The sequence below is a fragment of the Thermobia domestica genome, chromosome 9 (genome assembly GCF_964235325.1).
Source record: "Thermobia domestica chromosome 9, izTheDome1.hap1.1, whole genome shotgun sequence".
Taxonomy (NCBI): Eukaryota; Metazoa; Arthropoda; class Insecta; order Zygentoma; family Lepismatidae; genus Thermobia; species Thermobia domestica.
The window spans coordinates 10,963,614-10,987,561 of record NC_137462.1 but is presented as its reverse complement, the minus strand read 5'-3'; the positions used below and the strand labels follow the sequence as shown (position 1 = coordinate 10,987,561).

The window sequence follows — 23,948 nt, the reverse complement described above, 5'->3', positions numbered from 1 at the left end:
TTTAAAACTCTTTCTATTGCACCAAACTTGTTTTTAACTCCAACTGCTTTTTTTAAGTTCATCATAAATCACCCGAGACACGTGCCATCATTAACAACTCGACTCCTTCCTCTAAATCATCAGTCTCAATTTCTTACTTTTCCCTGTAGTCAATATGATCTGATACTTCTTCTTCATTTGCGAGAACTCTTCTTGTCAATTTTGAGACATTTTTGCATATAGGAAATGTCTGCGGTTTTACTATTGCTTAGTTCGATAAGTACCCTTATAATTGATGGTTTAACGTAACTAATTATCTCTGAAGTCAATCAGCCAATGAATTACATGGAAAACAATAAAACAAAGAGCAACATTAAACTTGAGGTCCGTGTATACAAGGGCACAGGTTATTACACCAAAACAGATAATTAGAAGCACTCATTTAGGAATTTTATTCCGAATAAAATTTACCCTTCCTTTCCAACCAACTTTCGAATCTGTATCAGTATAGATGTTAACAGAATGATATATTTAAGTTACAAAACATACGAATTTTTGCAGAAAATACCAAAAACAAGGTCCACTTACTAGTCAAGTTTAAATAAACATTTGCGTTTTGTTACAAATCTACAGAGCCAACCCAGATCAACTGTTGGCGTCCTCGCTTCGGTGTAGATTTACTGTACGGATCACACATTTGTAAAATTTACAGAACAAAACTGTAATAACATTTTAACAGATCAGTGTGTAAATTATCGAAATATGTTGTGTTATGATCAGTGAGATGCTTATCTACGCAGATATACATGAATATGTAACCTATTAAGCAAAGGACTCGCTTATAAGGAAGCCATTAACTACACAAAGTGAAGTGAAGTATCATATGTCACTGTGGTAACTCATGATACACAACCATAGAAGTGTCCCAGAGTTAAGGGATCCACAACATTTGTGATATTTACGTTAGTAATATGTATGTTAATGTGGAACACAAATGTCGAAGCAATGAAAATATATCTAGATAGTAGCTATAACGCTCTTAGTAAATTATAAATGCATAACCCAACATGTAAGATAAGTCTCCTTATGCCATATACATTGTTTTGCGCTAATCTCATATAAGTATATCCATTGTCACAGACGCGCCTGCTCCCTAAGGACGCACTCCGCGCGTGTCCCCCTGGTACGCTTCTACCCGGATCTTTCTTCGACTTGTATTATTATTTATTTCTTTAATATACCTTCCCAAGAATCTCTCCACTTTCATTTCCGTCGTTCACTTTAATCACAAATGTTTCTTATTTTAGGCTCTCTTTGCTCTTTATTACATAGGTATTTGACTGTATTGTTTAAGTGTTCCAAACTACGCATTATTAATAAAAAAAAAAAAAAAATCTCACGTTCTTATGTTTTTAACCACCACTATTTTTGTTTTTAAATCATCTACAATTATTATGTAAATGAACTTTCAGAACGGGGATATGGGGCAGAACCCCGTAACAATCTTGTTCTTAAAACATCAAAAATTACAATACACATACGAAAATACTTCCTCTTTCTAGGTTGCTAGACAAGGGAATACCTATGTTCATCAAATATTAACTTACAAACAAACTTGCGTTACGTAGCATCTTAAAAACACAAATACCATCTAACCGAATCTCGACAGGAATGCAGTAAAGATGCCTAAGTGCTAGCCAACGTAAAAAAGCGAAATGAAATCTTTGAGTTTTACGTCCCACGTTATACCGGTTAGGCTAAAGGAGACAGTGATTATGAGAAATGAATGAAAATGGTGGTATGAGGAAAGTGGGAGGAAACGGGAGAACCCCGAGAAAACGCACGAGCACGGTTTGTCCACCACAAAGTCCACACGGCGCGAGTTGGAATCGAACCAGGGACCCCAAGCATCGGAGGTGAACGCTCTAACACTGAGCCACCGCGACCCCAAATGCTAGCCAACGAGTGCGTCGGTAAGGAGCAGGCGCGTCTACGACGATGGTACATGCATAACGAAGGATAAGGCAAAAACACTTTACATGGCATATAACATCACATGCCTTGCGTGCAGCACAGCTTTGCGCACTTCTTTGCTCACTTTGTACACTGGGATCAAATGGGAGTTGACCTCATCATGTCTTTCCTATGGAGTACACCATGTGCTAAAGTTAACACACTTCACATTTCATATTTCTACCACTTACTATACATGTAAGAGGTAAAATCTAAATATAGTTGGACCACTTGTACAATCTTATTGAGAAACCAGATAACATTTATTCCGTGAATTTTACAAATTTATGCCTCTCTAAAAAGGGATACTATTAAAAATATTCTCTAATTTCAACATATTTGGTTCATGTACAACTTTCCTTTTATTAGTTTCCGTTCCATATTACTGTAGTTACCACCATTACTGCAGCATACATGTCCTAAGTTAATTAATGACAGCATATTTGAAACTGTCATGCTTTATTGCCTGATTACCTAATATAGCATTATCACAAACTCATATAACCCAGAATTTAACTTTGTTTTTCTCCCTATAGAATTACCTCACACTGTAGAACTTTATTAACTTTTTTGGGTAAACTTTACAAGACACGCTCCAGCTACGCATCGATAAGTACGGCCCTTTTTGAAAACTATAGCAGAGCAGAGTAGGGTAGGGTAGGGTAGAGTAAGATAGAAATAAGTAGGGCAGGGGTTAGGAACGGGTTGGCTTAAGATTAGGTAAGTTTTGATAATTTTTATAAAATTATTAGGGTGTAATTTCTCGTTTCTGAGTGAGTATACCTGCTGGAGCGGGCGTTATAAATAACTTTTTTTTTTTTTTTTTTTTAATCTATTACCCCCATGCTGATATTTCGTCTGATTCCGTTAGTTTCTCCACAGATTTTGTATTTCGGGGCCACCCAGTGTGACAGCCCGCGGTTTTTAGTATTAACTTAACACAAGTTGGTTAATGAGTTTTGCACAATAGTTCTTGCAAAACTCTAGACTCTTATCTGCAATGCATTCCTCTAGACTCTTATCTGCAAGAGGAATGCAAGGTCACAAACCAAAAATGTCGACGATACAAAGAATCTATTTACTGAAAAACAACTACATGTGCGATGAATTTGAGTATATACCCTCATACTGGTTTACTTTTGGCGCAACAGTATAAAGAGTTGTTGAAAAATACCACCACCCCCAAAAGGTTTCCGCTGGGCGACATAAAAATATACCGTTTGGCACAGATAACATTCAAAGGGACCACCAGAAGTAATTGTTGAAAATTTAAAATACTTTTACGACTTGCATACAAATACGGTTTCTGGATGTATGGCATAAAAACTAGTGCAAAAAACAAACAAATCTGGGGTTAAGTGCCGTATCAATTTTAGGAAATTTACCGGGTCAATTGGAGAATTTATTTAAGGTTGCGTTAAGCAAAAATGAAGAAAGTTGTTTTTGATGTCGTAAGCGGCACAGTATGTGGAGGCGGAAGGACTATTTACTATTATATAGTAGCACGAAAGGGACGGCGTTAGGGAAGAAGGAAGAGCATTTCGAGGGCTATTTAGCGGAGTATTTATTTAAGGAAAAGAAACCCGTGGAAATTGTTATACACGATTTTCTTCCTGACAAGCCTTTTGAAGGTAAATGACTTCTAACTGAACGAGAATGCATTTCTGCAGTGAACAGAAGCTGCATTGTATGTTAAGGTAATTGTTTAGTAATGGGGGGCCAATACTAACGAAGATAGAACACAACGTGCCCTGCGGGGCTCTAACCCGCCTTCACTCGATAACGTTCGCTCGGCAATACTGTCTGAATTAAATGTCAACCTAACCTAACCGAATATGAATAGAATATCGCAAAAAAAAAAAAAAAAAAAAGTCTGTTAAAAATCTGGCCCCCCAAAGCTAAACAATAGCTTATCTTAACTAGTGAAACATTGCAAGTATGAAACCATGACAAGTGCTATTGAAATGTTTACGACCCCCAAAACCCACAATTTGTCACTACCGTCGCTTACGCGTATAACTATCGTCGCTGACGCGCCTGCTTCCTTCGGACTACCCCCTCGGGTCTACTTGCTGCGCCCCTGTCCTGATTCGGTTAGACAGCATTCGTGCTTTTAGTGGCCACCTACCACAGGTTGGTTGGTTTTCGGACTGTAGTTTATATGCCCCTAACATAAACTAACGCCATCCAACGTAACTTAATGTAATCCAACAGAATACAACCGAATGCAGTACACTTTGGTGCTTTTTTCAGTTTCCAAAGTGGTCGGGCGATACGTCACTAATGCCCAAATATGTGCTAGGTGGCCACCAAAAAGCATGAATGCTGTTCAACCCAGTCAGAGCAGGGCGAAAATGGTAGGCCCGTGTAGGGGTGTATCCGAAGGGAGCAGGAGAGTCAGCGATGGTGCGTATGCACATAATCGTGAGTAGTGAAAAGAAGTAGGTTTTGGCAATGGTATGAGTTTCAACAGCACTTGTCACGGTTTCACATTAATAACGCTCCACTTGTAAATATAAAATATAGGTTTTGTACACTGTATAGAATTACACAGCCGGTGGAAAATAGTACGTAATAGAATCATCTTCTATATGCACTCACTTATTTTATCCATCGTAAAGCACTCGTAATGATTCTACACTAGTAACCCTAAATCAGTTATGATACTTTGTATTTAACTTTTGTTCCTTATAGACATGTCTTTTCATGCAAAGGATTGAATTCTATCTGTAATCGGTAATAGTTAAGAACAGCTACTTCTCATCTCCCGTGCACGAGGATACATCTTACTGTTGCACTACATAAACACCCTAAGTACAAGGGCAAGAACTCAGTCTATTAACTACTTTTTAACATCCTAGATAGTCAATGAATAATTCCTGAAAGTATGGCGTTTCTCGTCCTTCCCTAAATGGGAAGTACGGCTCCTTAACTATAACCCTGTAATCTTCCAAAATGTGTTGCGCCATAACTAGACGAGGACTTGGATCCGTACAATAAATCTACACCGTCAGATCTCAACAAAGAGAGTTCGCGTAAATTCTGCGGCTGACCAAATTGAGTTCTCTCATTTTGTTAAGGCAAATACCGGATTGGACCTTTTAACACATATACACTGTTAGCATTTGTAGGTAAAATAAATGAATGAAATGTAAAATCTCTCTCTTGAATAAAAACTTCTTAAGAAGAAACACTAAATCAAACATAACGAAAGTTTTTCTTGTACACGAGTGAATATTCTGTATGACACAAATTTCATTTAAACTTCACACTCTTTACAACACTAGCTTTTATTCCAGATACTTCACCACCATATTTGTGTAATTCTGGTCTATATTCCCTTACTTGACCCTTCCTTCTTATCTTGGCCTTACGATACTTCATCCTGTGTTTCACCCTAGGGTTACGTTGTTCCTTTTTACGATGCGGAGTCAAACCTTTGTTTTTAGCTATTTGATATGTTATACCACGTCTCGTTTCACCATCCTCTGCTTCTTTTGTCGCACTATCTTCCATCGCTAATTCAGCATCTTCAGAATTTTTCTCACCATCAGAGTCCACTGCATTGAACACCTCACTTCCAACCAAATTTTCACTACGTTCATCCAATTGCAAGTCTTTTTCGATGGTAACAACCTTCTTTAAATCATCCGCTTGTTTGGACATCATCTTAAGAAGCTTTGTCGTCTTCTTTGTACTTATTACTTCCTGCTCACTTGCACGTTTTGGAGTTATCTCTTGTCCTCTTCTATGCATTTCCAATAGCCTGTCAATTTGTGGTTTCATCTCATCGTCAACTTCTTCCAGCTTCTTCAGCAACTGGCGGAACTGGAACAGTCTCTGAATCACTGGATGCGACTGAACTGGAATGTGATTAATTTTCAACAAAAGATAGTAACTGATATTCGTACAGTAATTTAACATCAAATGATATTTTGTATTCACGTACTCTACAGCAGGTGAAACCGGCACATTTAGTTGCTTTAAAAGTTCAAACAATGGCTGGTACACATCACATAATTCAGTCATTTTATCTCTAAAATCGTTCACAAGTCCGAAAAATTCTGGCGATTCTTTCTGAAACACTTCAAGTCTCTGTCGTTTGGATAATTTCGTTAGATCAGTGCTAATTACCTCTTTCACTTTTTCCACCTCTTGTTCTTTTTTCTGGCCCACCAAAAGGTCTAAGGAAAAGTCTCTTTCTTCCAATTGTTCCACTAACTGCTGCTGAATATTTCTTGCTTCCTGTTCTTCTAATTCTGCTGCCTCAAGCTCTCCTTCTCGAAACCCACCGAAATCATCATCCACGTAGTCTGTGCTGTAGTACGTGCTTTTCTTACGGCCCCACGCTCTAGAATCTGGCAGACCTGCAGATTCGTCGATATCACTTACCAAATCTTCACTCGCATTACCATCAAATTTATCATCTTCTGATTCAATATCGAACACCCCCTCTTCTTCATCATCAGAACCCTCCCGTTGCTTAGTCCTTTCCAGTAATATTTTATCGTCCTGTCTTTCAAATTGATCCACTTCATCGAACAGGGATATGCCTGTATCTCCCTGCTCGAAATCATCATCTGAATCTGCATTAGGCAACGATGAAAACTTTCCCTTTTTGACACTTCCAGAGCCCTTTCTTTTGACCATGATATCGGCAAATAGTTACATCTAATTTTCTTGTCACTATCGAGCTCTACAACTCTAATACTATTGAAAATATAAACATAAACTTAAAACGCATTCACTCACTGCAAACGCACATGCTTTCTTCTTTTTCTTTTTCTTCTCTTACCCAGTTTTTAATTTACTCGTGCCCCGGACATACATTTCAGTAGGCTACAAATATATTTTGAACATATAAGATGCATTTTTGAAATTTAAACTACATTTTCACTATGTTTGTGTGCTATGATCAACGCACATTTTTAATTAATCGTTATTCTTGTGCGCCTTACATGTCAGGGTATTTTCTCAAAATCCCAGGTCAAAAATCTTTTACATCTAGTGCTTAAAATTAATTTCTCGAATTTAAGTACTTAAGAAGTGTTTATGGATGCGATAGTTTTAAATTATTCAAATTGTTAGTTATTAAGTAGAATTAACATAATCAAAAATCCGCAAATAAAGTACTTTTATATATTTTCACAAGAGATAAAGACATAATTTCGAGACTCTGAGGTCAGCAAGCTATAGTAAAATGAGTAGTTATCAATAAAGTAAGCGCTTGTGTCATTAGGAAATATTTTTGAGCAAAACATCGCACTTATAGTTCTTATATAGTGGTATCCGCATTCTTATTCTTCATGATGATTTATTTTACCAGGTTACGCAACGCGAATAATACAACAAATAATTGTAACTTCTTTAAGACCAATGGGTAGAGGTCTGCGCGGATACAAAATATCGCATCCGCATCCGTACCACATCCGCATCATCTCTATCCGCACTCGCATCCGCAACATCTCTATCCGCACGCGCATCCGCAGATAATGAGGTAGCAAATATATACAACTTACATATTCTATAATACACGTAGTTTTCTGAATCAAACGAAACAATATATTATATCAGTTTCCTCGTGATCAAATACCAGCTACGATAAATAAAATGCAATATAAATCGTGCAGATACAAATTAAAAATTAATGAACGATTTATGTACTTACCAAAGATCTTCAAATGCAGATATCGGACCAAAAAAATGCCACGTAGGTAATATCCCCACAATCGACTAATTTCAGAGCACGTCACTAAGTTTTTAAACTTCATCAATACTCTTTTAAAAAAAAGAGGGCATTTGTTCTAAACACAAAGGCGAAATAGAAATAATCGTTGTTAAGAAACTAGGAATGCAATGGATGTACCCGATTGCAATGAAATGAGCTGAGCGAGCTTAAACTACGTAATCATTCCTGGCCATTATGCAATAATAAATGCCATTTTTAATTGTTGACAAAAAAATCGCGTGAAAACTTCCCCCATGTTAAGTCTATGCAAGCGTTTTTCGGTGATTATTCCTCGATGGTACATCGGATTTTTGATTTCGACCTATGTTCTCACTCAGCACGACATACTCTATCAGCGTGCTAAGTTTGGTTGAGATCAGCCAAACGGTCTAGGAGGAAGCGTTTTTCGGTGATTATTCCTCGATGGTACATCGGATTTTTGATTTCGACCTATGTTGTCACTCACCACGACATACTCTATCAGCGTGCTAAGTTTGGTTGAGATCGGCCAAACGGTCTAGGAGGAGTTCGCGGACAACCAAACGGCTAACCCGAGTATAAGAGCTTCGCTTCGCTCAGCTCAATAAAAATTAATCATAGAACCGCAAACACATCCACACATCCCGAACTGACACTAGCACCAGTAATTGCACTAAATTTAAAAAATAAGTGAGGAAACTAACAACGCAATACAATGCATGCTTTCACGACCAAGCTCCTTCGTGGCTAAACGGTTAGCGTATGCACCTTTGGCGTGGGAGACCCGGGTTCAATTCCCGACGGGAGCGTTAAACTCAAGCTTTCACGACCACGCTTTTACTGAAACTATAAGTGAAAATAACTTCGAATACAAATAGGAAGTCTATACCGTTAATATCGGGAAGAGGCAATAGAGGAAGTTTAGAATGTACTGCTTTTCTTTGAAGCCCCCAGTCATTGTTGGACACATTTAGGGTAGGAGAAAGAACACATTGGTTGTTCTTTCTTTCTTTACTAGAAGGCCAGAACATATATATAAGAAGAGAGAGAGAGAGAAACAATTGCTGTTATAAAACTGCAATCCCTCGGAATGTTGATTGAGGTCCGTGGCACCTCCCCGAAAAGAGAAATCTGTGGGGTCGCAATTGTGCATTCAGTACCTACTGTACTTCAAAGGAAACAGTGAGGATTTTTTTAAGAGAGAAGGAGAGAGAAAGATGAGCGTATGATGTGATTTGTTTACTATTTCGGTGACCTACGCGCTTCTCCTGTTTGCCACAAAAATGAAAGTAATTCTGCTGTCCAGTTTTCAGTATATAGAAGGGGATGCGGTGTTTTAAATTAGGGTTTTGGTTCCTGACCTTTCAGGTTCCTCTTCAAGGCGAATGGTCTGAAAATTTTCAGCTTTAACAGAGGGGCTTTGGCAGCAATTATTTTTTTATTTTTTATTTTTTTTTTTTTTTTACAGCAAATAGCGGTACTTGCGGAGTAGCGATGGGGCCTATCGTTTCTTTCTGTTTAGGTCAGAGATATCATTCACCTACAAAACGGCTGCTAAAAATATTGAAAACAGCAATAAAAGGACAACTCTCTTGTGTCAATTTTTGTCCTTCTGTTGTCACTGAGTCACAAGCTTCAAACACACTTATATTTTGATATTAGTATTTTTTAACTGGTTTTAAAACTTTAAATTCAAAACGAACGTTTCTAGTGCTCTTTCCGCCATTATCAGAAAATTCACAGCATTTTTTTTTAGATAGAAAAATGTAGGAAACATTATCCGCAACTTTATCCGCTATCCGCACAGAAAAGAGATATATATCCGCAAATATCCATTTTGATGCAGATATCCGCATCCACGCAGACCTCTACCAATAGGAAACTAAAATACAAATTTTGGATAGGATTGACGCAAACGATTACTGAACAAGTGTTTTTATTTTGCTTTACAATGAAATTCCAGGCTTAACAAAATAAGTTTAGTTTTAGATATGTCCACATATAGCGTTATTAGCGAGAAACAACTGAAGCGCTGAAACCGTCTATTAAATTCCCGAAGTTTTTTCCTTGCTTCTGTTGGAGTTAACTTCCTTGTCGGTGGTTACATTGTTAGTGAAACAGCACCTGAAAAAGAACACACTAGTTATAATTAATTATTACAAATTTGTTTTTTTATGCACATACATATATCAGGCAAGAACCTGCGTAATTTTCTGTTGTTGGTGTTCGTAGTGTAACTTGATAATTCACTGTTTCCATCTTGAATCCGAAAACTGCCTGAAGGTAAGTTGTCAGCATATATATCTAATATTTTCTTATTGTCATCGTTTACTTATTGATTGAGATATTACTAGGAATTAAATAGATGTTTTCGTACAGGTCGAGTTTAGGTACACCACTCGAAATAATTGTTGAAAAGTTATATAATTCATTATTTTCCTTGTACTCCAAAAAGAATGTAGATAGTCGACAATGACAATACCCTCTTATTATAGATGAAATTCACAGGCTATCAGATAATTGTTGAAAGAACTATGCAAACTGAAAATAACCCGTCAAATTAGACAACCATTGGATATATTATACGACAGACGATTCTACCAAATTTTCACACGTTTATTGCATTTTAAGCTTTCTTTTTACAGAACATGCACCAAATGAAAAGTTAGTGCATAAACCATGAATTATCTTGTGCTAGGTGGCCACTAAAAAGCACGAGTACTATCTAACAGTCAGAGCAGGAGCGCAACACGGGTCCAAACCGAGCGACGGATTGCTTTCGAGAGGGAGCAGGCGCGTCAGCGACTGTGGGATACACATAAGTGAGGATAGTGGAAAAATACATAAAATATCCGCAATAATTTTTACCTTCAGAAACATGAATCATCGTAATAATTCGTACCTTCAAAATGACTTCACAGGTTTCTAACTAACTAACTAACTAACTCTATGGCCTATGGAACCCGGAGGTTCAGTGCCGCGTTCACAAAAGCTCTCCACTGACTTCTATCCTTAGCTAATTGGATCCAGTTTGTACTTTGTATTCCTATCTCTGCGAGATCCATCTTAATATTATCCTCCCATCTGCGCCTAGGTCTTCCTAATGGTCGTTTTCCTATGGGTCTACCAGTCAAGACTTTGAAAGCGTTTCTACTTTCTTCCATTCTAGCTACATGACCTGCCCACCTAAGCCTCCTAGACTTGACGACCCTAACAATGTTGAGTAAACCGTATAAACTATGTAGTTCCTCGTTATGAAGCTTCCGCCATTCCCCATTCTCGTTCCTCTTGGGTCCGAATATTCTCCTCAGGATCCTGTTCTCAAATACTTTCAGTCTATGTTCTTCCCTCAGAGTAAGCGACCATGTTTCGCAACCATACAGAACAACAGGCATGATTATCGTTTTATATATTTTAAGCTTCAAATTCCTCGACAGAACTCGCGACGACAAGAGATTTTGAACCGAATAGTAACACGAATTCCCTGCTTTTAGTCGACATTTAATTTCTTCGTGAATATGATTTTCGTCTGTTAATATTGATCCTAAATATTTGAAAGTATCCACTTTATCAAAAGTATTATTTAATATTTTAACGCCTCCACAATTTGCCGTATTACGGTCCCGACGCACGTCCATGTATTTAGTTTTCTCTGCATTTACTTCTAAACCCATGTCCCTGCAAGCGTTTAATAATATCTCTGCATTTATTTCTACTGTTCTCCTATCATCCCCTATTAAATTTACATCATCAGCATATGCCATAACCTGGTGAATGCCGTTCAACTCTAGGCCCTGGTTGCTATCTTTGATTTTCCTTATGGCGTATTCCAGCACAAAGTTAAATAATAATGGCGACAACGCATCTCCTTGTTTCAGGCCATTTTCGACGTGAAAGCTCGCGGACAAAAATTTTCCTACCCGGACTTTACTTTGGGATTCACTTAAACATATCTTAATTAATCTAATTAGCTTTCTCGGTATTCCAAGCTCTGTAAGAACGTTGTATAATGTTTCTCTCCTAACCGAGTCGTAAGCCTTTCTAAAATCAATAAATAGTTGATGTACCGGGGTATTGTATTCCCACTTCTTTTCGAGTATTTGGCGAATGGTAAATATTTGGTCGATAGTTGATCGATTTCGTCTAAATCCGCACTGATAATCTCCAATAATTTCATCTGCGTATGGGGTCAATCTTGCTAACAGAATATTTGAAAGGATTTTATAGGATGTTGACAGAAGAGAAATGCCTCGATAATTATTACAGTCAGTTTTGTCGCCTTTCTTGTGAATTGGAACAATGATTGACTCTTTCCACTCTTGTGGCAATTCTTCCTTGTTCCAGATAAGGAGAATGAGTTTGTGTATCTTGTTCCACAATTTTTCGCCTCCAGCTAAAATTAACTCAGCCGGAATTTCATCTACACCCGGAGATTTGTGTTTCTTTAATTTCTTTATAGCGGCTTCCACTTCTATTCGATTGGGTTCTGGAATATACGGTTCTGCGGTGTGTATCTCCTTTTCTCCACGCACATTAGTTTTTGGCTGCGTGTTCAGCAAATCGTCAAAGAAATCTTTCCATCTATTTAAGAGGCTATCCGTATCAGTGAGAACTGTTCCGGGTACTTGTTCAGAAACATTCACAAAAGCCTTCACAGGTTTCCCTGGTACAAATGGCCCGGTGCGAGGAGAAATTCGTCTGTTTTGAGTTTTTACTTCTTTTCCATACTTCGCACAGTTGATTTTAGGTTTCAACATACCAGGACGCAGCAAAAGCTTTATAATATGACGCTCTTTATCACTTGATTCTTTGTAATAAAATCGTATGTTTGCATTATATCCATCGCAAACGCCCATTGCTAACACGATCAGAACATTCTCGCCGTTTATTTTCGCATTTCGCCTTCCGCTTTAGTAAGTAGGCTTAGTTACAGTTAAAATACGTTCACTACCATTCAAAATGTATTTCAATATGATATCGAATGACAGAAATTACTTATATTCACACTCTACTTCTTTTACGAAAACTGTTTCAATCGCATTTTACCTATAAATTTTGTTTTCGATAGAACCGTCTGCTCGAGTGAATCTAAGCATTTTTTGGCAAAAGTGCAGAACATTCATAAAAACCAATACTAAACCGAGCCGTTCGGAGCTTCTAATCCCCTTCACTTGCTACCGCTCGCTCAGGTATGTTTCGTAAAGTAAGTAACATTGGAGAGCTTATATTTGCTCATTTAGGGGAGGGGATTTTGTTTCGCGATGGTGCCCCAGCTTTTTCATCTACTTTTTTGCGATATTTTCCTTACAGAGTTGCCAGCGACCTGGAAAACTTGGAAATGTCAGGGAATTTTGTATACTTTGTGGCAAGCACAACTTCAAAAATCAGGATTGGCAAAAACCATGGTTTTTATTGAAAAAAACCAACAACCCAGGTTTTTTTTTTGGTTTAAACCCTTTTTTTTTTTTGTTTAAGCCAGGTTTTTTTTTTTTTTTTGGTTTAAATAATTTACACTATGTATTTATATTAAATATGGACAGAAATTAGTTTGTTTCGCCTTGGTGTTATTATGCAACAACAAGGTTATGCTGGAAGGGGTCACATAAGCTTAAAGCGGAATCCAAATCGCTTCTCGGCTTACATCCAAGAGAAATTATCCATTTGGACACGAAACCGGGACTAATTGGTCACAAGTGCGATTACCGACTCACTCACGAAGGACTCCTGATAAAAATACGTTGTACTGATCTTTACATAGGCCTACTTGTTAATATAATTATCGAGAGTCATTTCAGAAGGACAAAAAGATAAACAGTTACACAAGTAAAAACATTATACAAAATTATATATAAATCGGGAAACTCCCGCCTTAGCCATTGGGAAAATCCTGTTATTACTTTAAATGTATTTGTATGTAAAATTTTAAGGTCAACGCATCATAATCACTACGCTAAAACTGAGGTATTAAATTACAAATTTGGTATGTAGATATCATTCAATAAAATTAAAACCAAGTCAAATCCAAGCTGATGTTGGAAGCTACGTAGGCAGTTGATAAATTTGGCAATATCTATCAATATATTTAAGCAACCTTGGTTTCTTTATAAAACAACAGGCATTCATTCAAGTAGAAATATATAATTTGGTTTCATTTCGTATGTTTAGGCTTAACATCCTTATGAAATACCAAGGTTACCACCGAGAAGACTTTCGCTTAAAGGGACACCTCGAATCGCTACTTGGTGTACACTTGAAAGATGGGTTGTGGTTCGACCGAGAATTGAACACGGGACCCCTTGATTAAAAGGTGACAAGTAGTTAAACGTAATGCGGATGCTTTGATATGTGGAAACGTCACCATGAATTTCACACGATTTAAAACATTTTTCGTTCCTTTTTTTTTGGTTTAAATCAGTTGGTTTTTTTTTTTTTTTTAAAAAAAACCAGCTGGTTTAAACCAGCCAACCCTGTCAAAAATTATTGAAAAATGTTCATTGAAATACAAAATAGTACGAAGTCTGTCATGTCTTATTCCAAATAAAATTTGTACTAACCAAAGTGTAAGCGAAGGGAAGGTGTATAATGTTCTTGAGGAACTCTAGGATAAGAATATAATTCTAGCTGCCAAAAGAAAACATTAATTTTCCAAATTGTGTGTTTCAGAAAAAAAAAAGTGGAAAAAAGAATTCCTCTTCTCCCTCCCCTACGTTATACCGTCAAAGTGAAATGATAAAAACCATCCCAGGCTCGAACCTCATCTATGTTGAGAATTTGATCGAGATAGGTCGGATAATTTAATTTCTATTGCATTTTCAATTTTTCATTTTACTCAAACATAATCAGTTTCATATTAACTATATATATATATTGTACTTTACTTTTATGAAACTGTAAAAACATTAGTAAGTCTCCTGTTCCGTATAATCCAAGATAGCCGCACTCCCAACCAACTGCTGAGAGTCCACGCACTGTTTTATGTGGCAGTAACTATGAATGTTATCGCTGTTATTGGAATGGGATCGAAGGCCGAATAATACAAACAGATAATCAGTTGACGTAGTTTGTAATTCTCGGATTGTAATTGCAACATATTGTGATATTTCTGTTTTTAAAAAATGAGCATACTTTTGCGATAGAACGTTACTTTTTTGTTTGATTTTGTGTACTGTTACACAGAAATGCCCGTGGTGTATTGTGTTGACAGAGATTTACCAAGATTTTGGTCGACAAGCTGAATGAAAAGACTCAAATCATATGTTTATTATTATTATTATTATTTTAGGTTTACATCAGTATATAAATAATAGTAATAAAATGAATGATGCACAGACTGTACGTACCACCTATGTCCTCAGCAAAATTCGAACCCACTGCAGAAACGTCTTGTGAATGCCAACCTTTATGGTATAAACCGTTTGACCATGCCAGGGATTAAGTGAAAATAATCTAAAACTTGATAAGAGCCCTCCAATGAACGTTTTTGCCGTGAGTCAGACCTCAGCCAAAATTTATAGGTCCCTGCGGATACAGTTAAAAAAGATAGGATCAATAAGGGATAATTACGAGACACTGCCTATAGAGGGTAATTATGAGACACCTCTCACTGATCTTCAACCACTGAAGGATAAATACAAATTAAGAACACAGGCATTTAGTAACATCCTTCACAATGCTCTGACTACATTTTTAAGTTTCAGTTTACAAAAGTTTGAATGTACTTTTTTTTTTTTAACAAACTCATTCACAAAAAAAATGTGTTTTGAAATTTGAAATCCTATCATTAACTTTTATATCTGCTCGTGTATTATTATCATTGTTGTAAAACCAATGGGCGTTGGTGGAAGCCTGGTAGGTCAGCAGTTATAGGTTGAGTTGAGTTTGTATCTTGGGCTTTCGTTTCAGAGTTAACAGATTTTTGTTGTTGTTGTATCTCATTTTGCTTATATGGAGGGTAGTATGAGACGCATACTAGATTAATGTATTTGAGAAATAACTGGAATCTGTCTCTGTATTCTAGTATGTTAAGTTTCAAAGAACCTGTATTCTGTATTAACAAAAAAATTGGCTACTTACCAATAAATCCTCCTTTGAAAAATTTAAAGATTTTGACGTTTCAGAACTCTCGGCTGTTCACTCTGCTCTGTTCATCTCAGGATCTTTTTTGTACGTTACTTTTATATAGTGGTATGTATTCCTGGTTGTACTCCTTTTATCTCCTTTCCATTTTAATCCTTTTTACCTTGCCACTGAGGAAGGAGCCAGCTGAGAGTTTCGAAACGTCAAAAATCTTTAAATTTTTCAAGGGAGGATTCATTGGTGAGTAGCCAATTTTTTGTTAATTTTGAAAATCCCCCCATGCGCCCAGTGTAATTATAACTTGTATTCTGTAGTTTAGGCAGTCCTATAATGTTGTTTCGTAGTAACTTTCAAAATTGTAGATCTACATTATTTTGCTGAAAATAGCCTAGGCTGCATATCAATGTACTGAAACGCATAGAAATAGAAGTAACCTGAGTTGCTTTTAGTGAACAGCCTAGGACTTGTCTAAATTTGTTTCATAAGCCTCTTTTGTAACCTAAAACTAATATAGGTTGTTAGCCTATAGGCCTATTATAGTCAATTCACAAAAATGATAGAATAATACCAGTAGCGATTTCCACTTTCTTTCTTAGTTTTTTCCTGTAACTCAGCCAAATATTTGTGTATCTTTATGTAATAAACACAAAATAACGAAAACTTCTTTGTTCCAAAATTGTATTGCTTCATACCTCAATATCACATACAAAAAGCTCGGGACAACAAGTGTCTTATTATTACCCACCCAGTTTCTCATAATTACCCTTTTGGAGGCAAATTATGAGACAGCACAAATTTGACTTTACTCATCAACTTATGAAATGATGGAAAATTTCTTGGCAACAAATTGTTACACTATTGGCACCATAAACTGCTGCCTAGATTAACTGCTTTCAAAACTAATGTAAGCTGAGTAACGTGGAAAAGTTGTGAAATCTGTCTCATAATTACCCCCACTTACCTTATCTGTTAAAGGATGGAAATTAGGTTTTTAGGTGATTTCTTTCGGGAAGACATTTACTATTATGTGTGTAGTACAAAGAGGAAAGCAAAATAAAGAAAAAAGTAAAAAGCGCGATCAGTTTTTAATTTTAAAACAAACAGAGGAAACCCGTTTGAATGAAACTGTAAATGATTCCCGGCGAGCATATTAAACAAGTTAGTAAAATTCTATCAAAGAAGATGAAGAAAACCGGATTTTGGACATGCAGTTTTCATTCGGTGCGACCAGGAGATCCAGCGATAGTGATAGTTTATTAGATTGCGTGCTAATACAAAAGTTAAGAAATTTTTATGTCAGCCGGTAACCACATATTTGTACCGAGATACATAGCATGTCGTTTAGAGCAGTAGAAGATTGGTGGAGGTATTACGAAGAAAAGAAGATAATGGAAAGAGATGAAGGAAGAAGACAGATACAAGGATAGAAAATTCTGGAAATCCTACATGAGATGACCTGTTCGAGCGAAAGTTCAAGAAATAATGAGTTGAATGCCTTAAGCTAATGATGATTATGAGTTTGTGCGAATCAATTGTAGGAAGAAGTGTGTCAAAATTGTTGTAATTTCCCCAGCGTTTTTTAAAATTTTTTTTAGTGAAGTTACTTATTGATATATCCGTTTGTCATTCATGATAGAATTTCCTTGAATTTTTTGGAATCCTCACGCCGAAACTTTCATGTGACACCCCACACAAAAATGTATCTCACTGACATTTGATTTTCTCAATGTAAGAAGTGATTAAAACTTCTCGTACATGCATATATAGAAAACAGCAATATCCATGTTTGTTTTAGTCGCATGGTCTTACGGCTATGGAAGTATATGTTTGCAATGTGTTAATGAAGGTGAAAACTAGCAAACTTTTGACTGTAATTGGTTTTAGAATATTAAGAAGAACCATCGTGAACGAGAGACAGAAATCGATGGTGATTCGAATTTGGCCAATTTTAAGCAAAATTCAAGGAATTAGAAACACAATTACAGTGTTGATAAAGTTGTCAAAGATCGAGTAAATTGTGGACTAGGAAGAAAAAAGCATTGAAAAATTATGCAATGCTTCTTAGTAGACTTTCAACAGTTTTCTATACTATAATCATACTATCTAGATCTGTCTGGGCCTTATACAGAATCGTTCTGACGCCTGATTAGTGCCATACAAAACAGTTCGACTAACATATGTTTCCTGCAGTAGTCAGGCCTTTAGTATGACGCTAATCATATGTCAGAACGACTCTGCATAAGGTCCTACATGTCTAAATCTGACGTGTCTGGTCATAATATTGTAAGATGAACATAACGTAAGTTTTGGTGTTTGTTCATGGTTTATCTCTGAAAAAGATATCAAAATTAATTGCCATCGATTTATCTTTTCTCTTACGTAAAATTCTGTGGATAGTTCCGTGTGACACAACAAAATTCACCGAAACTTATTTGTAGAGATAAAAATTGATGTTGTCATCTGAAATTCATACACTACGCACCTTACTTCTGAATGTTTCTCTTTCTTATCGAAATAATTGTGAGATACGTGTTTCAGTCAAGACAATCCGCATATCATTGCATTTTTTGGTAAACTTCCGGCTGTTTGGCAGCAAGGAATGGTAATTTATTGCTCGATTCGGAGTTTAACATCCTTTTTAGTACAAGCCGTATGAGAATGTACAGACTTACAGCTCAAAAAAGAAATCCGAACTAAATGTCTCACACCGGGTTTAAACTCTAGGGGCATTATGCAGAGTTTTTCTGAAGCGTGATTAGTGCCATACTACAGAGTTCGACTATCATGTTTCCTGCAGTAGTCAGGCCTTTAGTGGGACGCTAATCATACGTCAAAACAACTCTGCATAAGGCAGTAGGTCTCCTGCGCCGAAGGCCGTGTGCTAGCCATATAAACACGTGTAATTGTGAAAACACAATTTCGTAGATCTGTCTATATGAATGGATGTATGCGTGTATCGATATGCTCCACTATAATTTTGAAACACCTGGAACAGTTTCAACCAAAATTAGTACACAATCTTAAAAAAAAAAAAAAAAAAAAAAGTACTGTCGGAGTGGAAATGGGTGTAAAAATAATTGAAAATGACCGATGTTCGGACTTGCTGAGATGAATAATGACACTCTTGCCGTTTCAGTCCAAATTCAGACCCATCGTCATGAATGTAAGAAGGGATTAAAAATAAAATGTACAAAGTGACGAGATTAGTGTCTATTCCATAGTTTTCAGGGTCACTAAGCCAATTGATGACACACCCGATGGTATATAAGCCTAGGTTTAGTTCAATTAAACACGAGAGAACATTTGGCGGGTGAGAGTGTTTTGTTTCGGGAATCGAGAAAAGCAACGTCGATGGCATTGCTCGTTATTTATTTAACTCGTTTTTTTTTTTTTGGGGGGGGGTATTTATTTATTTTCAAATATTTGACCTCAATTGTACTCTTCCAATGCAGAACCGGTAACTTTTACTAGTGCTTCTCAATACATACCCGTGGATGTGAGAGTAGAATCCACAAGAACTAGTAGTAAGGCTGAATAAGGGTTTATTGCAGGGGTATGTGTTGTCATATTTTACGGATTCGGAGAATTATTATGTCCAAGCTTAACTTTTCGCATTCATTGTAGTGCTACTTCCATAGTGTTAATTTTCAGTTTATTTGTAGTGCATAATATCTTAAGAGTAGGGTGGAATTATAATTGTTATAATAAGATGACCATATCTCCAAATCCCTTCAGATTAGAAGCATCTTGGGGATATGAGAAGTGCAAGGCCGAGCAGATGCAGGAGTCTGGGGACAAGTCCTCAGCCGAAGGCTACTCCATATATACATGGTGTTTCAAAACAACACCGACAACGTTTGAGAGGTAATTCCTGACATCAAGACAAGACAAAAAGTATAGACCAACCTGGGTGCACAAATGCTTCCTTTCGGAGTTACAGGCTGCCGAAAATATGAAAAAAGGAACTTTAAAGGTCCATAGCTCCAAAACTATGGGACCTACCGTAGTCGGTTCAAGACTTCACTTAGGAATTAGTATGTGCCCTATCCAAATATCCATGTTTCAGAATTCTGCAATACTTCTGCAAGAATTTTTTTAAGGTAGTAGGCGAGTACTTAAATTGTATGCGCGTAAGCCAAACAGCCTCTACAAAAATTGTTGCGGAAGTACCACAGGATTCTGAAACATGTATATTTTGATAGTGCAGATACTAGTTCCTAAGTGAAGTCTTGAACCGACTACGGTAGGTCCCATAGTTTTGGAGCTATGGACCTTTAAAGTTCCTTTTTTCATGTTTTCGGCAGCCTGTAACTCCGAAAGGAAGCATTTGTGCACCCAGGTTGGTCTATACTTTTTGTCTTGTCTTGATGTCAGGAATCACCTCCCAAACGTAGTCGGTTGTTGTTTTGAAACACCCCGTATATATATATGTATGTATATGTATGTATGTATGTTGATGCATCGTTTAGTTTTCAAGGAAATACGACACATTCAGCTGTAAGCGCGAAGGAAAGAAACTAAGTATTTCTATAATCGGTAGTGTAAAAGATCAGTTGTATAAATTATGTTGTCTTCTTATGTCGTTAGGAGATCTGTCAAGTAATGTAAATCTTTCCGTGAAATCTAAAAATTCCCTCAGCGGTCCCAGGTTCAATTCCCAATTGGGGCACTCGGTCCAAAAAATATAACTGCTTTCTCAGGCTAGACCAAAAAATATAACTGCTTTCTCAGGCTAGACATGTTGAGTAAGGATTTCTTAATTCACAGCAGGAAGGTGCCGGATCGTACTTAATATAACAGATTCCAGGCGACTCTTTTTCCTTCCCCACTTCCCTGCATCGTGTGCTCGCCGAGAGACATCATCCATCATACATGACGCCTTTGAAGGCCACGGATGCCGGTGATACCCATCAGTGTATATATATATATATATATAGGCCTATATATCTATCTATCCTTTTTTTAATCTGTCAAATGGTAACCTTATTGTTAGAAATATCCGAAAGTTACATGGGAATCCTATTTATAAACGTCAAACTTCGACAATGATTTCTTTAAAAAAAAAAATATATCTTGGGCATTACCGGCATCTATGGGCATAAGTCCGTCATAAATGGAGAATGACATTCCTCGGCAAACACGTCGTCCGGAAAAGGTGGGAGGAAGTGATCGGCTTGGATCTGTATATTACCTAACATCCCAGGATTTGACTGGTCTGATTGAGGAAAACACCTAAGACTTCTGTTACACCTTTTCACAACTTTTCGCCCGAGTGTCTCCACAGAATGCGGCTACCTTCGCTATCGCTTTCCTGCTTGACGCCAATAGATGTCTGGAGCGTGTAGGACATGTGTGGACTTAAAACTGTTGTGACGATTTGATTTTAATTTGAAATCTACATTGTTTCAATTTCAAAATAGGACAAGATGCGTAACTACACGGTGTATATTTAGAATTAAGCATTACTTTAATACTATTCGTGTGTTTCTATAGTAATATATTGTCATCATTTAATTTAATTTAAACTGTGTTGTTTCTTTGTATTTATTTCCATGGATGGATGGAGATAATATTAAGCATGAACCAGGGGCGGATCCAGGGCCGACTTCTGGGGGGGCGGTGGGTTGTCATACTGCTACTTTTAAGGGCTCCAAACTTTGGGATGGGTTTTATTTATATATATAAAATAAGTAAGTTTCCTCTTCTGGGGGAGGCGATGGCCTCCCCCCCCCCGGATCCGCCCCTGGCATGAACCTACTTTACTGTTTATTATTAAGACCAGTGGCTTTATTATTATTATTATTATTATTATTATTATTATTATTATTATTATTATTATTATTATTATTATTATTATTATTAATAGAGTTTAGTTTCCACGTTATTAAACAGTTTTCCAAATAAGAAAAGCTTACACTTTCATTTTATCAAGTAGATAAATATAATTTTCACTTCACTTTCAAGACTTATATGGCCTTATGCAGACTTATATGCCTTATGGACTTATATGCCACATTTTGACGAATGATTAGCATCATACTAAAAGCCTGACTACTGCAGGAAACCTATGCTAGTCGAATTCTTTAGTATGACACTAATCACGCGGCAGAACAACTCTGCATAAGGCCCATAGTATCTTAGTAGTATTACGGAAAAACGATCGTACATTTCAATCTTCATTTGTTGCATGAGGTATCCTTACATTCTACATTGGATAGATGGCAACCCTGGCGTTTAGTAAACAGGCTGAAATAGGCGTTTAGCAACGGAGCCGCCTCAGTCTGTAAGAGCCTTCGCAGCGAAACGCAAATAATGAAACAAGTACTTATAACAACTAGGCAACTGTCGCAAGATGCTGTAAAGCAAAAATTTTCGTTACATTGATGCAAACCGCTATGGAACGAGGGTCAAGATGTCCGAGACAGTTCCCAGAGACTCCCAAAATTCAGTCTCATTACTCGTATAATTTCCCAAGAAATCGATATTTCTAGAGGCAACTGGTGTGCAGACCATTCGTACGCTGTGGTTGGAGGTGGAGCGAAGGGGAAAGCTCTGTTAACTACACGATTCTTGCTGCAGTAGAGTAAGTAGAGAAGTGGTTTCTTCTGGGTTGTCATATCGAAGACTTCGCAAGGAAGCGAGACAGAATGCGCATAGTTAGTGGATGTTTCTAAATACGTAAACTCTCAGAAACTTATATCGTTGAAAGAAGATACTAAAGTGTAAAACTTATAAGTATAATTTAGTTTGTGTTATAATAACTTTTATTTTGTAATACAGTAGAGCGTCGATTATCCGAAGTAATTGGGGGACATGGGTGTTCGGAAAACTGGTTTGTTCGGATAATCGAACTGTACATGTTTATTTGCCATGCGCGGAGCGGCACGCCTCAACTCTAAGCTGGCGCAGCTGTTGCTGTGAACAGCTTTGATACTGCCGCTACTTCTACAGACAGTGCCAAACCGACAGAAGTGTGCTGATTGTTGAAACACAGCGACTGGCGGCTTGGCCGGTCAGCAGCGCCTTATGAAGGCCCCATTAGAAGCAATGTTCCGCCAGCGGTGGCTCAGTGCGGCGACTACTGTGGGGAAACTTGGTTTGGGAGTGAGGGGGATGATGGACGGTAGGGTGGGAGAGTAACAGCTGCGAGCGAGTACACAGTTCGGTTAAGCGGTCGTTCGGATAATCGACGCTCTACTGTATTTTAGGGCTACCACCGGTAGGCCTGGTAGCCCATAAAATACGCTACTGATTAAGACAAGGACCATAAGCATATTCAGATTTGAGCACTAATATTTCTAACTTAGTTTCTGGACAAACTTAAAACACATAAATTTATTAAATGGAAACGGTTAGAACGTTTGATTAAGCACGATTTAAACGTACACTGCCTTATGCAGAGTCGTTTCGACCTATGATTAGTGTCATAGTAAAGGCCTGACTACTGCAAGAAACGTGTTAGTCGAAATCTTTAGTGTAGCACTAATCACCCTTCAGAACAACTCTGCATAAGGCCCACAATGTACAGCCGGCCGAAGACTGTGGTGGAAACAAATAGTATGGATAAGGAGTGGATGATGTTTTAAAGAAGACACGTGAACTCCATTACCATATTGAAGATTTTTCTACTGAACATTGTTTGTGTAAGACGGTTGAATAAAGAGGGTTATTTTGGATGGTTTTTCAGTCGTTAATGTTAATGAGCGTTTGCTTAATGCAATGAAGGGCTGGCTGTGGGTAGACGACGTGCAATCATCTGATGATATAACGTAATATTGTTCACATGACACTGTCACTCTGCCAGTGGCCTTGGAGCGAAGTCGAAGGTCTATTACAGCTGGGACTTACAACCAGGATCACGCAAAGTGCTTGTGCTGGCGTTCTCGTTGACCTTTCTTCAGAGATTACAGTGAATTTATTATGAACATAAAATCTAATTCCACTACAATGACCATTAAGTTTTATTGTGCAAGTCCGATCTTCCAGACAATATATTAAGTCCATAGCGTTCTTCAGAAACAGTTACTCGGAAGAAATATTATGTGCTTGATTAATACAGTATTGCTTATATATCCTTTCATAAAGCGAATGGCGTATCCCAGTGTTTCTTAAACTTTTTTCAAGTGAGATTTATCATTAAAAAGAATCCTTAGGGCATGTATTGATGTCAGTG

The 23,948-nt window shown here is 37.3% G+C and overlaps 2 protein-coding genes across 2 annotated transcripts in view; one reads left to right on the top strand and one right to left on the bottom strand.

Annotated features, from left to right (window-relative positions):
- Nucleotides 1-407: 407 nt before the first annotated feature.
- On the bottom strand, nucleotides 408-6,774 carry Sas10 (UTP3 small subunit processome component Sas10). Its single transcript, XM_081770605.1, has one exon. The coding sequence runs from the start codon at nucleotides 6,640-6,642 to the stop codon at nucleotides 5,248-5,250; it is 1,395 nt and encodes a 464-aa protein (XP_081626731.1). The 5' UTR covers nucleotides 6,643-6,774; the 3' UTR covers nucleotides 408-5,247.
- A 2,952-nt stretch (nucleotides 6,775-9,726) lies between these two features.
- The window catches only part of Cpr (Cytochrome P450 reductase), a 177,561-nt gene continuing 163,339 nt past the window's right edge, over nucleotides 9,727-23,948 (top strand). Inside the window, exon 1 of the mRNA XM_081770604.1 lies at nucleotides 9,727-9,982. The gene's annotated coding sequence lies outside the window, so the exon portion shown is untranslated. The remainder of the gene's footprint in view (nucleotides 9,983-23,948) is intronic.

Coding starts and splice junctions, on each gene's coding strand:
- Sas10 (XM_081770605.1), bottom strand. CDS start 6,642: ATGGTCAAAAGAAAGGGCTCTGGAAGTGTCAAAAAGGGAAAGTTTTCA.